This window comes from Euprymna scolopes, chromosome 36 (genome assembly GCF_053919585.1).
Source record: "Euprymna scolopes isolate OS-2025 chromosome 36, ASM5391958v1, whole genome shotgun sequence".
In the NCBI taxonomy this organism is placed as follows: Eukaryota; Metazoa; Mollusca; class Cephalopoda; order Sepiida; family Sepiolidae; genus Euprymna; species Euprymna scolopes.
This window is the reverse complement of record NC_136517.1, coordinates 60,858,319-60,876,288: the sequence shown is the minus strand read 5'-3', so window position 1 is coordinate 60,876,288 and position 17,970 is coordinate 60,858,319. Positions and strand designations below refer to the sequence as shown.

General features: G+C 30.5%; 1 protein-coding gene across 8 annotated transcripts in view; it reads right to left on the bottom strand.

The window, feature by feature from the left end:
• Positions 1-17,970, bottom strand: part of LOC145260529 (ras-like GTP-binding protein RHO) — a 218,445-nt gene that overhangs the window by 21,369 nt on the left and 179,106 nt on the right. For all 8 annotated transcript variants that reach the window (XM_080118724.1, XM_080118725.1, XM_080118726.1 and 5 more), the window contains one exon: positions 10,508-10,677. In XM_080118724.1, the coding sequence (XP_079974850.1) occupies positions 10,508-10,677 (170 nt within the window). The remainder of the gene's footprint in view (positions 1-10,507; positions 10,678-17,970) is intronic.

Sequence of the window (17,970 nt, the reverse complement as noted above, 5' to 3'; positions counted from 1 at the left end):
AAATCGCTATCCGTAGGTTACATAAAAGTTACTGCCACTTCTTGTCCGGGCTTCAAAATCAGATCAAAATATACTTGGTTCAAATATCAAGTTTGAAAATGTTAAAATGTATAATTTATACAGTGTATAGTAAATATTTAAAAAAAAAAAAAAAAAAAGTTCCTTAAGATATAGGTCATTTTACAAGAACATATATAGAGTGCGATTTTCTAGTGATGAATCTTAAAAATGATCTATTAGTATCCAGGGAGGATGCTAAAAGAATTAAGAGACTTATTTTTAATCAAAAGAATAAAATTGAACCGGTTTTTAGACTCAATTGTTTTAGTTAAATATTCAGCAGAAAAAGCAAGAATAATGCAACAGGAAAAATTATGGCAGCAGGAAAACATGAAAATTTATTTTAAAAAACAATTTTGCTTTTATAAATAGCTTTTTATGAAAAGAAAAAAAAAAGGCATACTAACAAACTCATCTGCAAGAAAACTTAAAAACAAAGGAGAGATGTCATGCTGGAAGAAATATTTAGAGTCACATTTGAGTTATAATTTGATAAACTAAATTAACATTGGCAGGGGTGGAAAACAAAATAGTTAACTTATACAAAAGCATGGTTTCAAGTTCTAATACTTTTTAACTAGGGATAAGGTTTCGGAAAATTTAAAACATCTGACAGCTAATCACTTTCTGGTTAGAAAAGGCGAAAAGATAAAAATCCAATATTTTGCCCATTCGATAGTTAAAACAAATTAGTTAAGTAGTATTAATAAGAAAAAAGTTAATACTTTAATAAAGTTTAATGCAAACAATTCAAAAAGTAAAAATCTACCTGCAATCTTCGTGAACAGCCAAGCCAAACCTGGGCAATGATGGTTTTAGTTATTAATGGCTTAAGACTAAACTCACATTTAACAAAGGAAGGGATAGTGAGGAAAAAAAAAAGGGGGGAGGGGGTTAAGAGTCAAATTTTAAACATGGTTGTCCACAAGAACTCAAAGGCAAATTTGAAATAGCTTTATGATACAAATGTATGACCCTATGAAAAGATGGATACGGGGAGGAGAAAAAGAAAAGTCCAAGTTAAGCCAGAAAGTTTAGCAAGCCACTTCAAAAACACTCATCCGAAAGGAGAAAAACATTCTGGGTTTCAAAGATGGAGTGAAAAATTAAACGGTTTGGGGCAGTTATAAAGAATAGTAAATATGAAAATCAACTTAAAATCATTTTATCGATGGACGGAACAATGACATGCCAACACATTTCATGCACTGAATAGGAACCATGCAACTTACAAAAAATTCCACACAGTAGTAGTAAAAAAAAAAAAAAAAAAAAAAAAAAAAAAAAATCAACTCTGAGGCAATGAATTACAGTAAACCAAAGTAAAGCATAACCTGAATACACATTATGCCAGAAAGATTCATAAAGAGCTTTCAGCAGAAAGGGGGGGGATACTTGGATATTTGCTAAGTTGGGTAAAGAGTTTGTGAATGCTGCCGTTACATTTTTGCTTAAAATGGAATATCTTAGATTAAAGATCTGACAGACGAAATGCTAAAAATTGAAAACTTGATGGCAGACATTGTTTTTCAGATTTTTTCTTATTTGGGATTTTCACAAATTTTAAATTCTGGAAAGAAAATTCATCAGGCAATAAAATTTTTCATCTGTCTTACTATTATAAATTTTGGGACATTTAAACTAGCTAAATGCAGAGGTAAATGAATTAAAATAAACTTTAGTTTGGATGAGGGTATAATCAACCATAGAAGCACAAACTTGAATTTAGAATTGTGTAAAATGCATCGATTTCAACATAAAAATCTAAACTTTATTTAAAACTTGAAAATGTTAAAGTATTCAAAAATTCAAGTTTTCCTGATTTTTGAGGCTGATATTGACAATTAAAACCAGTTTAAAATTCAATCAATAGCATCCAAGCAAATTTACCCGAATGCAACCAATTCTAGAGAATTCCTAACGTCAGTCTGAGCATCATTTGACACAAATAAAAATTAATCAGTACTGGTCTTTAGTGTCTGTATTCACATATAAAAATGTATTTTAACAGATACTAATGTCAGAATATCTACTTTGGTTTCTAGTGGAAGTTCTGTTATGCATAATTTCTTATTGTTTGAATATCTAAGTAAAAAAAGTCAATTAAATTAGATATATAACCGATCAATATTAATGGGAAGTAGTCAGCAAGGTATAGTTGAAAAGATGTAACAAAGGCAAATTCAAAGCGATTTTAAAAACTGACTAAGATAAAAAATGAGCTAAGAGAAGCAAAAAGAGTTAGATTTCAGAAATGGTCATAGGAATTGTCATTATTTAACAGTTTAGTTTGTTAGGAGTTGGGGTAGAATGATGGGATTTTACAGGATAGAGTGTGTGTGTGTGTGTATATATATATATATATATATATATTTTGGGGTATTCTCTGCAGTAAAATCACTATGAAAAAGAAAATACAATTTTGGATGTGGATAATCAAAGTGAAACTGATTTCAATAACTATTTTTTGGCATTTTGAAATTTTACTGGATTTGTGGGTTTATAATTCTAGTATGTATTTTTTAATGCCAACATGTAGTTAAAACAATACATTTTTTGAACTATTAGAATAATTTCCAGCATTATTGATCCTGTTTACCTATTCAATTTATTCCGATCGCTTATGTTGGAAACAGTGTCCCAAAACATTTAAATCAAAGCTATCATATTTTTTGTCAAGAGTTCAAATCCAAATAGTTTACTTGATAAAAGCCTAAAGATTGTTTTTGATTATAGCATCCACTTTATTTGAGAATTTACTATTGTGTCAGCATTCACCGTGGGTTGATTGAGCCAGCTCCCCAAACTGATTATTTTTGCAATAATTTTATTTCTAATCATAGAAAAAATCTGATATTTCAAAAGCAAATGCATTTTAATGTATTTGCTTTTAAAATTGTAAGTAATGAAATCTTTATACAAGTATGATAGAACAAGTTTTAATTCATTTGTTTTTATCCAGCTGTAGTCAAAACAAAAAGTATTTTAATATTTAAGTACTTTGAAAACTAGTTCATAAACTTGGTAATGTTTAATATAAATTAATTTTATAACCAGGTTTTAATTTTGGAATTCAAAAAGACAAGATAAATTTACAAGGCACTCATAAGTAAAGTAGCGTGTATGTAGCAGTTCCATTTGGCTATATGGTTGAAATGTTCACTAAGGAGACTAGCGTTCAATCCTAAAGGAATACAAAAGTTAACAACTGCACTTAAAGGAATGGTTAGAATCTTAAGATCCTACATTGGAATATGATAGACACATGCAATTTAATTGCAAAAACTGATAGGCGGACAGTTTTGGAAACTGACTTACAATTTTGTAAGTTTCCAATTACTTTTTCATTGTGCTTGAAAGATTAAAGCCTAAAGTTAATCTTTAAATAGAAAAAATTACACATGAAAAATGTCATGAAAGGTTTTCATGGCAGTGATGAAAACTGAAAAGTTCAGCTAAATTTGGAAGTTAAATTCATTGTAAACTTGAAAGATAATTAGTTTTCTGGGACTATTTCAAAAGATTAGTAAAGTCTTAAATAGTTTTTACAAAAAAGCTTAATTAGCCCCAAAAGCAGGAGTTTAGTAACAGATCAACCCTTGCACAATCAAAACAAGAGTGTCAGGCATATGTGCCATGGAAACCCAAAATGTCAGAAAGTCAATTTTATTTTAAAATTTATAGAGGAATTGAAACATACCTTAATTTCTGTATTCTTGAAGATAAAAATAATTTAGGTAATCCTATTTTGTAATAAAGTGGTTGTTTAGAATATTTTTTTTAATTCTGGAATGTGTTATAACAAAATCGTTTTTAAATTAAAGTAAAGTGCATTTTAAGTAAAAAAAAAAATAAAAATGCTATTAAAATCAGTGATTTCAGTGAATAAATTGTCAATGTAAAGACAAAAAAAATCAAATATGGCTGGTGAGATGCAAATCCTATTTTTTTTATACAATTTTGCCAATCTTTGTCTAAATTAATAGTTATTAAAATACTTTTTTTTTTTTTTTTTTTTTTTTTTCCTAGTGATCTCTAATCTTAATTTTTGCAATTTTTTTTATTTTTAGAAGTATAAAAAAATTCCAGACGCTGAGGTCTACACCATGCATACAAGAATTATATTACATTAGAAATTTTTGTGAAAATGAAAATCACATGAAATTTTATATTTCTATTTTTTTTTGTTGGTGAAAATAATGCCTAATTCAATGATGATTCAGAGTTATATTGATTTTATTACTAGCTTTTGAGTTCATTTTGTAATGTTTTTTTTTCCAAAATTTTAAACATTTATAATGCATTATTTTTATTAAAATTTTCTTTTTTATACTAAAACTAACTTAAAAAAGGTGAGTTTTGTTCATAAATTTTATAAAATAGATTAGTTATATTCTGTGATAAATACTGAAAATTTCATTAATCCTGCATTAGTCCCATGGGGTGTTTTATCACCCCAATTTTGCTCAAGTGTTAATAATTCCTAGTTATGAACTTTTTTCTCCCTCCAAGTACTCTGACTCGGTGAAGGTATAGCACACCTAGTATGGTGCAGTTGTATGTCAGTTTTCACAAGTAGATGTCACTTCGTCCTTCTGGGGTGTCCAGTAACTCCAGCTGACTAACAGGTATGATTTATATATTTTTGTATTTTTCCAGTGGGGAAAAAAAATTTAGATATAAACACTTAGGTATTATTAGACTGCTTTCTAATTAATATGCAATTAATACGTTTTGGTATTTTCTTTATAAATTTTGATGGAATTATTTTATTTACGATTTATTACCCAGTCTTGTAACAGAGACTAGCTAAAAATATTCTTAATTTTTCTTAGGTTTATAATTTTTATTGTATTTTATATTAATATTAAAAAAGATGCAAGTAATTCAACCTGGTTAACAGGGATTAGATATATCCTGAACAAGCACGATAACTTTTTACGAAATAACAATTTTTTGTATTGTGGTGTATAAACACCTCATGAGACTAACCATGTTTGGAAAACCCAGGTGACTAACACAGGGTTAAAGTTGGTTAATTTTCTGTAATTTAGTGATTTTTTGAATGAAGGGAGGAGTCAAAATGTTAATGTATTTAAGGATTAGCCATTAATTTTGCAAGTACCTAGAATGAAATCGGTGAATCCAGTAGATTCCCTCATCCTTAGAACAAAAAATTAAACAATAAGTGAAGCCACCCAGAGAAAGTTATGCCCTCACCTACATCTGTGCAATAACCAATGAAAAATGAACCCTTAGTCATCCTCAATCCATTTATTTATTTTATTACTATTAGAGCATCTAGATAGCTTAGAAAATAACAGGATGCTTCTCAGAGCCAACATGAATGGCATTTAGCAATACTAAATTTTAAAAATGGAATAAATCGATAATCATTAAAACTACAAAAGCTGCCATGAATTTGTTTAAAATAGTTTATTCTAAGACTAACCCCTCCCTTGAAACTTATTCTCTTGTAGAATTCTATATAGCCTTCAGCAAAGGTCTACAAGTCAGAAAAAAAAAAAAAAAAAAAAAGGTTGCAAAGCTTAACTACCATGACCTTTACAACAAGGATATTAATTTGCCTTACCCTCAAGAGTACAGCAAAGAATGTTTCGAGGCAAGAAAAAGGAATAACAAAATTGTGAAATTTTCCATACTGACTGGTGAAGTCAGTTAAAGAAAACGAGCTGCTGCTGCTGCATGTTACTTAAACATGTGTGCGTGCACACACACAGGAGCAAGTGATGACTAATGAAGCTCTTTTTGGTTTTGGTAAGATTAGAAATTTTCACCAAGTTGAGTATAATATAACTAAATCCCCATCCCTTGGACCCAATTTATGGCAATAAAAAGAGGGGAGGAGGTAACTAGAGCCGGATATTCTTCACTGCTAACACAGCCAAATTTCAAATGACAACAGCAGCAGCAATCAGTACAAGAGCCAACACCCAGTTTTTTGTTTTTCACCAAAAGTGAATTTACATAACTAGAATGAATTTATAATATACAAAGACAACTTATTAAACTCTTTAACAGAAAGAAAAATTCAGTTCGATACAGGCATATTTATTTACATAACCTTTCAAAAAATTAAGATTAGAACAATGTCCATAAATATTAACAGAACCTAAAGTTGAGTTTTCAGTCCAGGAAGGAACATCAGTTTCACTTTAGGATCCAATAGATTGAAAATTAAGTGTTTAATAATTTTAGTTTTAAGATGCTGACAAGTTCTTTTCTCCAATCCAAATGCAAGGGACATGAAGACTTCATTTAAAAGTAATACTTTTTAGAAAAACAGAATATTTTAAAAACCTTTAGATGAACCCCTTCCTTAATATTCAATTTACTGACATGAAGAGGAGGGGGGGGGGTCTTTAAAGCATAGTCAAAAGCAGGATTTATTAATAGCAAAAACCACTTCAATTTTATAAAGCAATTGACATTTCAACCAGTGTAAGAAAGCAACATTTAAAATTTGAATAGCTAAATTTATAAGCAAAGCAAATAAGTTTAATATTAATTTTTTTTTTTTTTTTTTTAAAGTAATTCAATATTTTCTTTTACGAACACAATTTATGAGAAATTATTCATCCGTTTAAAGTAGGCACGACCAAAACGAAAGGAGAGAGTATTTTTGAGTCTCAAAAATCTACCAAAAACCAAGTAATTATCCAATCAATATGAAATTTTCACCGATTAAGTGAAGAATGAACTTTTTAGTAGTGTATTTTTTCATAATCTTAAATTATATTTTTGCTTACAACCCCTCCTTTATTTGTGGTTACAAATATGCCTAAAGTAATCAGCTGAAACTGAAAATATATTGTATTGTGTGAGGGAGGGGGAGGATTGTAGCTAAAATCCGATATGCAGTTTTTAAGGTTAAAATCAGAATTTTAAATGCTTAATTTTTCATCTTGTGTGTTTAAAGTGCGAAATTCGTTGATGTTCTTTCAGATTAGCAAAATAAAAATTCATCTTTATGAAAAAAAAAAAATGACAAATCTTTGGAAAATAAATTTTTTATTAGTGACCAAATATTGCAAATATACCATTAACTAGAAAATTCTTGAGGAAAAAAAAAAAAAAAAATATATATTGTCCCACCTATGGTACACCATAAAGCCTACACATAGGGGTTCATATTTACAGTTGTTATCTCCCCTTTTTCTTTGATTTGCACTTGAGTGTGGGGAACTTGCATCTACCACACTTGCCCAGAAATACTTGGTCCTGATAGTAAGACAAAGTTAAGATGACCAACCGTGATACTAGATGCAAGAGTTGTCTCAACATATATCGCACCTAGCATTCAAAAAATGGTCCCCCTCCTGGTACCGACCAGCCTCATCACTGCTAAACTTCTGGGGCTATGTAGGCAACAAATATATGCGTGTATATATATCATGAAAAATAATTAAACCCTTATAAAATTGATTTTTCACTTAATCGTCAAAACACATGTTAAAAATACATAGAAATTTACATGAAAAGGCTACCATAGTTTCTTCCAAACTATCATTAAATTTGGGATTTAAAATTTCGTCATACGAAGTCTATAGAGCAAGATAATTGGAATTATTTGAAATTAAGATACTTATGTTTTTGTTGTTTATAGCAAATCATGCTAAATCTTATTTAGACAAAATAATATTCAATGTGTTATTCATCGAAACAAACATGACAGTGAAAGGCATTCTTTGAAAAAAAACTTAAAATTCTATTAAAAATATTCTGCTTTTCATATAAAATTCAGGCTTTTTATTTTTCTGGAAAAAAAAAAAAAAAAAAAAACTTCGTTTTTCTTCCATTTTTTAGCTGTGCCTACTTCAAAGCCATGAAATGGTTGTGAATTACAGATGTCTTACAATAGTAATGAAAAATTAAATAAACACCTTGGAATTAGCACTTAAAGGAGAAAAATGATTAAAGAAAAGTTCACCATATTTAGAAAGTTTCTCCCCAGTCTGGAAGGCAAGTTTCATATTGCTGTAATTTACAAGATTGTTGCTAGAAAAGCAGAAAATTTTAGGTTGTAAATGTATTATAATAGTGAAGGCAAGAAAACAGTAAACCAATAAGTTTATTGTGAAGAGAAGTTTATGTTATCCTGAAACACTTGTGGACACATCTTAGCAAGAATGGTGCAAAGGCTCACACAGCAAAGTCTTCAGAGGATCGGCCTTCAAAAAGCCTAGACTTACAGGTCATCGATTACTATGTTTGCAGAAACAGGAATGTGACAGGGTTACTCTTCAAATTCCCATGCAAGTTTGGATATCTAAGATGCTGCTATAAAGTGCCTAACAACATTGAGCATCTGGAATTTTATTATATTAATCTTTGAAAATTTCTTTGGAAAAATAAGTGACATGTTTCCCTGCTTTTCTATTGACCAAAATATATTATTGGGGGAAAATCGTTGCCAGCATCAGATTAAGAGAAAGTGTAGATAGAAATAGAATTCAAAAATGGTTATTTCAAAAAAATAAAGGGAGAATTTATGGGAACTATCGGAAATATTTAACGATTCTTTGCAATTTTGTTATTAAATTAAGGGACATACTACATAGCATAACTGCTTTAATTTACTATTGTGAAACTTCTAAATTCAGATGAATAGAAAGGTATTCTAAATATGAAGGCAAAAAAAAGTAACATGCTTCTAAAAGTCTTACATGTCAAAAAGCCAAATAGGTTTCCTAGTTAATTAAACAAAAGTAAACAGCAATAATTTGCGCTACTAATTTTCCAAATTTACATAAATGTAAAGTTTAAAAATTTCAAGTGCCATAAAGTTTTAAATTAACCTTGATTTAGGTTTAATATGATCAACCATTTTATTTGTATAATCTTCATGTGCATCATTTCAAACTTGAAAACCTAATCGTTTGAGATGTACATGATTTTAAAGTTAGAAAAGTTGCACACAAAAAATATAATTAAGATGACACAGAGTCTGAATAATCCAGTCTCAATCCTTTTGTTTTTATTATTGAAAAAGTCATAAGCACATCTCCAGATGGATCAATTCAGTGCTAACTTAAATATTTTACAAATTAGAAGCCAGGCAGCAGTACAGTGCTTTAGATGATTTTAGAATACTAATTTGCATGCAATTGAATTTCAATTCAACAACAAAAAGTGTTTTTTTAAGCACTAAAACTAAGATTAGTTAATTACATTTTTTTTTTTACTATGAACTACCAATTTGGATGGTGACTTCCATTTTTAAAATTCAAATCTAACTTTACGAATTGATTTTGAAGATAGCATGCACTTAAATTGTCAAGGTTTGCTTACCTGGAAAAATACTGCAGCTTCAGTTGAAGATGCCCAGTGGTCAGTTTTTAATGCACCACTTGTAGAATCTCATTTTGCAAATTCACGAGATTGGAAAAACATCTTGCTCATATTTTTAGCAGAGAAAACAAAAATAAAATCAAAACAACTATATAATCAAATACCAATAGAAACACTAAAGATTGTAGAATGTTTAAAATCCTGATGAATGGTGAAGGGGAAAGAGTAAAAGACGTTTTTCATGTTTTTTTTTTTTTTCATGGTTTTTAATTCTTTAGTATTTTTGCTTTGTTTTTTTTTTTTTTTTTTTTTTAAGTTATAACTTGTGTAAAGAAAAACAAATCCTGTTTTAAGAAACATTTATCAAAATGACATTAACTTGAGAATAGAGGAAAAAAAAATCCATGGGGTAAAAATCCAAACCAAAAATATCAAAGTTTTAAGCACTCGAAACCAATTTTCAAGTGAATGAATAGAGACCATAAGTTCAGACTTTTAAAATACCAAAACTGTGTGGAATCACCGGAATAGCAAAGACTTGAAAATCCTACGAGCCAGAATTTTCCAAGCAGTAACATCGATAGAGCTGGTTAAATAGTCAAAAAACAATGGCCAGTTATCAGTCATTTTATAAACAAGGATATATAAAAGTGGGAGGGGAAGGATACCACATTAGTAAATTTGAAAATTAAAATCTAAATAATGGAGAGAGAGGGGGGTAAAATATTTCTTTCAGGCTATCAAGAGCCTTGTTCTGGTTAAAAAAAATTTTTTTGGTTCTTTTAGGTGCAATAATTAGAGGTACCAGTGATACTTTGGAGACAATCATAACACAACTGGTCTTCATATGCAAATGAGGTAAGGAAATATCAGCACATTCATACAGAAAGATTAAGAATTTCAACTGTAATGATCATGTAAAAAAAGTGGGGTAGCATCAAAAATGAAAGTATTTTTCTCCCCCCAGAATTTAAAAATAAAAAACATTACAAATGATTAAAATAAAGTATTCTTTGAGAAGGCAACGGACATTGAAAACATACATTTATCATACAACAATGATAAAATGAAAAAAAATTAAACTGTACAATTTTGCAAAGAAACTGAGCTAATTTGTGTTGAAGGTGTAACTCACCTGTTTGCCATCTACTTCTATATCTGCTACGTAATTTTCAAAGACTGTGGGGACATAGACCTCAGGGAATTGGTCTTTACTGAAAACGATGAGCAGACAAGTTTTACCACATGCACCATCTCCCACAATGACCAGTTTTTTCCTAATAGCAGCCATTGGAGCTTCAAAGTCTAGAAAAGAAAAAATATATATATATATAAACAAACAAAGAACAGAATCTATATATTCAACTATCAACTTCAGGATCTTTTTTTGGGGGGAGAGGGGCGGGGTATAAATGTTTCATGGTTGAAGTGGTGTATTGCATTGGTGTACTTTGATTAGGTTAGACTCAATTCCATAATATACTGGACTATTTTATGATTGGTTTTGTATGCCTCTGAATATTGTTTGACAGAAAAAAAAGGCTCTCACATTGGACTTCTGTGACCAGACTCCACTAAGCACAAAATCATCTTTTATGACATGTCTAGATTTTCCATACATTGTCAAAAATTAGTCATATACTGCGCACAAATAAGTCATGAAAACAGGATTGTAAAGGAGTTTAATAATAATAATAATAATAAAAAAAAAGATGCTAAAAGACTGAAGTGGTTAAATACAAAAACAAATGCATTACCACTAACAAAACATATGTAAGTCTCTGGAAAGTGCAGTAACCATCGATACCAATTCAAAGTTGATTGCAAAATAATGTATAAAAAAAAAAAAGAGCCCATGACGATAGATACAAGTTTTATGTGAAGAGATAAAATGCCATTTTATATGTAGAAAGTTGATGGAAAATTGCTTAATTTGATGTATGTTTTCTAAACAAACTTAATTTAGAAAAAGATGTTCTTTGGTTCTTATCAGGTGAAAAAGCAAAAAAAAAAAAAAAAAAAAAAAAATGACTCCGATTTGAACAGATGGTTATATGCAAGTATGAAGGACATGAAAATCCTTTTAACTAGATTTTAGAGTAAACTCCTGCTTGCATACAATATTTTTGAAACTGGTAAAATCATGGATCAATAGCATACAAAAGATGTCCAGACCCCCCCCCTCCAAAAAAAAAAAAAACCCTGTCATTTAGTACATCAGATGTCATTTTTGTATGTAGAATTATTTCATTTTCCCATCTATGAAAGATTTATTCTAATAAAAGGTTTCTATTCACATATATTTGTAAACTTAAAAAATATGAATTGAAATCAGTACAAACATTAATTGTAAATAGTGGAATAAAGGTGAAACAAGATAACTAGAGAAATTGACTTCCCGTTTAGCACTAAGATAAAACAAGATAGTGAACACTGGAAATTATCTGCATATTTTAAGCCAAGAAATAAGTCAGAAAGTTAAATCACATTTTAGTTATTGTAAAAGGAAAGCTAGGCCAGTTATAATTTGTGCCAGGCATCGCCAAATGACGATCGAGGCCTGCATCTTGCACTGACTGGCAATATTGTCATGAGTTTCTTGCTCCTCTATACTGAAAACCCATTAACCTTAATGTTCTGCAGTTATATTTCTGATGCATAAATTTACTTTTTATTTTCAGTCTGACCAGAAGCACCCCAATAGGATTATCAATCAAGAACATTACACAAATAACACAAAATTATACAATCTTGCAGATTTAGCTTTCCATTTGTTCCCTTAAGTCACAATTAGTGTTGGGATGATTAATCGGAATTTGAAAAATGGGGACTTATTGGGGTACTTGAATAATCATCGGAATAGGAAGAATTTGCACCTAATTTTAGAATAAAATTTTTTTTTTTTTTTTTTTTTTTTTTTTCATGAGATCAGTATCGTTTTGAAACTCGACCCTTTGGGTGACAAATCGAAAAATTGGCTAAAAACAATTTCTTCATCCTCAACTGGGCACTTTCCTACAGCGAGGGGTTGCTTTTTTCGCCGATAATTTCGAAAGTCATCCCCTCTTTTTGATTGACTAGCCTTGATTTAAATCTACGTCACTTTCAGTTTGGCGAGGGACGCAACAGCAAAAAGTCATGTTTTTTTCTACTACCACTTTTTTTTTTTTTTTTGCTTAATATACCCTTACACATACCTCCATTTTCTTTTCCGCCTTTGCGTCACAGGTTCGAGTCTTCCTGCCTACAACTTTTTTTTTTGTTTAACACACATACAGGCAAGGCCATTTATATATATATATATATATATATATATGTCAATTTAAGAATTGAAGTGTGGAGGATCAGTTGCACATTAATTTAACAAAACAAGTTCCTATTTCAGAGACATTCTGGCATTTTTAACAAAAAATTATTTTTTTTTAGCTGGGAAATAAATTATGCATTTATTTTTTATTGGGGTAGGGACTTTTTTTTTTAATTAAACAATCCCAGTTTTACAACCATGCTAGTCTCGCTAAGAAAAAAGTTAGAGTGAACATCCCAAAAAAATTAGAATGGTTTGGAAATTATGAAATCTCCCACTCTAAATTCTAAAATAATTTTTACCCCGATAAGACAAGTTTTTCAAACCTACGAATTTGCCATTATTAACAGTAATTTTTTTTTTTTTTTTTTTTTTTTTTACAGTAAAATATTTGTTATATTAACAGTAGGAATGACCAGCCAAATCTTATAATTTGGATAAGACCAAACATTCAATACAAAGATACAGAATAGTCAAAGCATCCCTGCCCTGTTCTCATGTTAAATGTTTTCCATGTAGTAATTAATATTAGAAACTTATTAACATGAGATTTAACTATTATTCCTAAACTTTGCATTGTTAATTGTCATGAACAAAAAAATGTAAAAAAAATGCAAATCAATTGTTTTAAGATAAACCTTTGTCTCAATCACAAAGACATTTAAATCATCAGAAAAATCTAATAGTAGTATTGTAACATATATCCCTCCTCCACAGTACTTTTTAGGTTAGCAAAATATATCTGGACATTACAAGGGTTTTACAGTAATTTGAAAATCGATTAAATCGATAGTTGAATATTTACAAATTTAAAATTGTTCCAGAGCATATATGCCATATAATTATCACAAAGACAGAAAATATTTAATAACCTTAGTCATAAAGAGACTAAAGCTATAGTTAGTAGGAAAGCGATTAACAGTTCCACAAGATTGCAGTCCATGAAAGAAGCTACTGCAAGGAGCGGTGTTACAAAGTATCAAACCAGCAAATTGATGGAAACCACTAGACGAGTCAAAAAAGCTGAAACAAAAACAGAAAATGCAACAGACAATCCTGAAGAACACATGCCATAATAGTATTTATAGAAAAGACACATTAGTAACAAACGCCCCCCTACCTCCATCAAAATGCAAATACTTTTCTACACCTTATCAAGAACTCTCAAATGAGAGATTCACCAGCCCAAATGTACCTATTTACTATGCCTCCCCACGGGACAGAGTTAGACACCAGGGTCGTTTTTTAACGTGGAGAAAAGGTACAAAAATAAAAATTGTCTCAGTCGTGAAGGATTTCTCCTCCACCGAAAGAGAACAAGAAATAGAAGTGCAGCATCTGAAGAACAGATACTGTAACATTACTCCATACATGGTCTGATAGTAGATTTGTAGATCTTTAAAAAATGTTCTGAATTTGATAAACCAACAGATCTATTCAGTTGAACGAAAACCACAAAACTCTTAAAAGTCACTAAAGAGGTCCAGACTTTCCAGGACTTTAACAAGTTTGTCATTAAACAACCTTAAAAAAAAAAAAAAAAAAAAAAGATAATTGGTCAAACCTATCACCAGCATTTTAAAAAAATAAGGACAACAGAATACTCTTTCCAAAAAAGAAAACCAGACAATTTCTAAACAGAAAAGTTCAGGAACATAATGAGAACTACAACAGAAATTGAATCCAAAGTAGAAAGCTTTAGAATGTTCAAAATAAGAAAGAATCTTAGAGTGCCCCTTTTTTGGGAGCTGGATTTCTCCCACATTAAAAACCCACCTTGTGGGGAAACAAGTAAATAGGAACCATCTTTGGAATGATAACAGAAAATATATCAGTCATCAAAACAAGAGAATCAAATTGTAAAGACGAGCAAAGGAATTATCCTTAAAAAAAATTTAAAAAAAAGGGGGGGGGGCTGACCTGCCACTTAACCATTGTAGTTTGTCCCAAACTCCTGATAGTCAATCTTTTAAAAGAATCGTTTGAATAGCTATGTTTAGTCTCAGATTGATTTTTGCAGGCATTGCTAGCTGTTGTAGAATTGTCTAGAACCTCAGAATTATCCAGATGATACCGATTAAAGTAATCATTACAATGGGCAATGACAAATGAAAACCAGAGAAGTTTGGTTTGAAACTTACAATAAGGAATGAAGGAGTCAAGAATAGAGACTAACCTCATTCACTAACATAGCAAAGAACATTACAAAGAAACAGCAAAACCTATCCCAATTAGCATTTTAGTTAGACTTTTTCCTATAGAGAGGACAATCAGGACTTCACAAAAAAGCATGATCAGAAGAACCCAATGGAGGGAAAGAGGAAATAGAGGGAGCCAGGAACAGAAGTGAAAGAAAGATCACTTAAGGATGGTTGATGAAAGTATCAAGAAAGTGTTTAAGGAAGATGACAAGTCATGAGACAAGATCTGTGATTAGAGTGGAGAGCCAGTAAAAATGAGTATTGAAGTCATCAAACACAAAGCTGAAGCTTGATGGATAAAATTGTAATGCATTATCAATACTGATGGATATAACGGTGATTGTCAAATGAATAGAAAGTGAAGTGCAGCAAAGATCATCTCCGATAAAAGGGACAACTATAAGATTCAAGACTGGGGGAATGTATAATTGGGAGATCTTTTAAGACCATTCAAATGTATGGCAGAATCTAAGCAAATCTAGGCAAATAACCATTCATATACAGATTTCCACAAAGCATCTAATTTAGTTTCACAAAAAGCAAGATGTGGAAATGTTCCTAACCCTAACCCAACAGGGGGAAAATTTGATCAGACATCTATTACTATAGGAAATCAGAAAGGGTTTGTTGTATGCATTTGTAGAAGACATAAAAAGGGAGTGAAGAGTAAAATCACTTAGACACAATGAGTAAATTTGGAAATTTATCAGGGTATGCTTATTTAAAATAAGTTATTTTGGTCATTTTTTTTAACTTCATAAAAATCCAAACTAATTAGTGGTAAACAAATTTTCCTAGTGTTATTTTCTTTAAAATGAAAAAGATGATTAAAAAAAGTTAAACAGGGACAACAATCGTGTAGATATTCGAAATCTGCAAAAGCAATAAACCCTTTACAATGTTAAAAAAAAAACAAAAAAACTGACCCATGTAGGTTAAAAAGCGGCTTTTATTTGGTTATTTTGGTAACAATTCTTTCCCACTCTTTCTCTACAGACTACAATTGCCACATTTCTACATGTGATTATTTACATCTGGACTACGTTCTGAATTAATAGGGTTAAGTTCAACTTGTGAATCCTGAAATACAATGTGACTTTAAATCTATTTTCTCACGCTAGCTACATGTGCAACACTAAGTAGGAACAGCAATTTATCAATGTAATAAAGATGAACATGCGTAGAAAGAAAAAATACTGGAATTGCATGAAATGGAATGTTACAGGCAAAGTTATTTTTTGAAAGGGAACAATTTTAAACCAAATTCATTTTTAACCACTGCTAGCAGATGTACCTGGCGTTGCCCAGTATTAAACATTTATAAAAAAACTAGCAGAGATTGAAATCAAAATCTAGAGTCAAGTATGATAACCATTAGGCCAGCTTGCCACGATCTTTAAGCGTTTTCAAACCTACTTACTCTTAATATAAGGAAGCTGTTATGTTAGCGATTTGTGCATGTGCAGTCATGAAACAGTTGAAAATAGATAAAAATCCTATGACCCGTAAGCACCAGTTTTTCAATTGACCCCTTCGCAAATTTTCTGGATGAAAACCAATTAAAATTGTCCACATGTCTATATACCAAATATCAAATCTATAGATCGAAAATTCATTGAGTATATATAGGCTGAGAACTGTCCAAACATTTTTACAGATATATAGATTAATGAAAAATTAAAATGGCTGACGTTTTTGAAAACAGATTCCGGTGTACTTAGTATTTAATAGCATTTTTCTATTGAAATGCTCGATTCAATGTGTCATCCTCAAAGTTATAAAAAAAAAAAAAAATTGATACAAGTGGCTATACAATTTTATTAAGAGATAAAACATGTAACAATGTTTGCCAATGTGGGATGGTTGAATGAGATTTTGAAACTTGAACATTCAGAAAACTGTAGAGTATGTATTAATTTGTACTCCTAAACTAATGCACGGTTTCTAGAGGAAATCACTACAAAAATATCCCCAAAACCTATGATATATCAATACGAATTTATTTATGAAAGTGTTTTGCTGGTTTGAAAATTAACCGATTTGTGGATAGAAAATCCTAAAATTTCTATGTTTGGATATTTTAATCACTAGTAAAAAAAATTTTTTTAAGTAAAAACTATTATAATACTAACAGAGCTACCCAATTTTAGTAAATTCTCCGTCTGTCCATCTTAACCAAATTACCATCTTACCTACCCATTCCTGTCTGGACAACTTTTTTTTCAGATTACTTGAGGAAGGAGTCAATATAAAGGGAGAAACTAAAAGCAAGAGTTACTTCATTTTAATACACTGTCTAAACGAATTGACAAAATCTGCACCAGTTTAGGATCAAAACTTTATATTTTTCAAAATTATAAATCCTATTCATCCAGGGCAAAACTAATAAAGAAAACACCAACTTTGTGGGTATTCTTTGATTTTTTTTGCCAGACATGAACATGCACCGTTTAAACTACCAACGTTACAGTGCTGTCTGGAGAGGGTGTGCATGGATAAGTGGAACAATATAAAAGAAAACTGATCTAATTTCAGTGTTCCTATTTATTTTCCTCATGAAGCCGGAGTTAGACAAGGTTTGTTTTTTAGTTTAAAAAAAAAAAAAAAAAAAAAAAAAAAATCAAAACAAGCCTCACATGTGTGGTCCCCCTCTGGTGTTGCATGTGAGATGACGTCACAAAAAAGTGAAGAAATGAGGAATGTGAGAAGTGTGAAGGGCCAACGTTGCCTTCACATTTTCACCAAGTTTCAGAAAAATCTAATGGATGGAGCAAAAGTTATGGAGTAAAAAGTGTCTTTTTTTTGCAATTTTCGGGCATTTGTGATCCCTTTTGAGCTCCTGGGAACACTGAATCCCAGTGAAAATGGACAAACGGTGCAGTTTTATGCCTTAAGACAAGTATATTTAAATTCAGCACCATGCAAAACCACTATATAGACATGCATATCAAGTTTGAGTAATATGAAAAAAGAGCTCCAAAAAGGCAGGTTTTTTTTAGTCCTAAAAGTCCCAGAAGGATGCGAACCAGAATTTTGCCAGGATCACCCATACTGAATTTATATTAACAATAGCCTTCACATTTTGGCCAA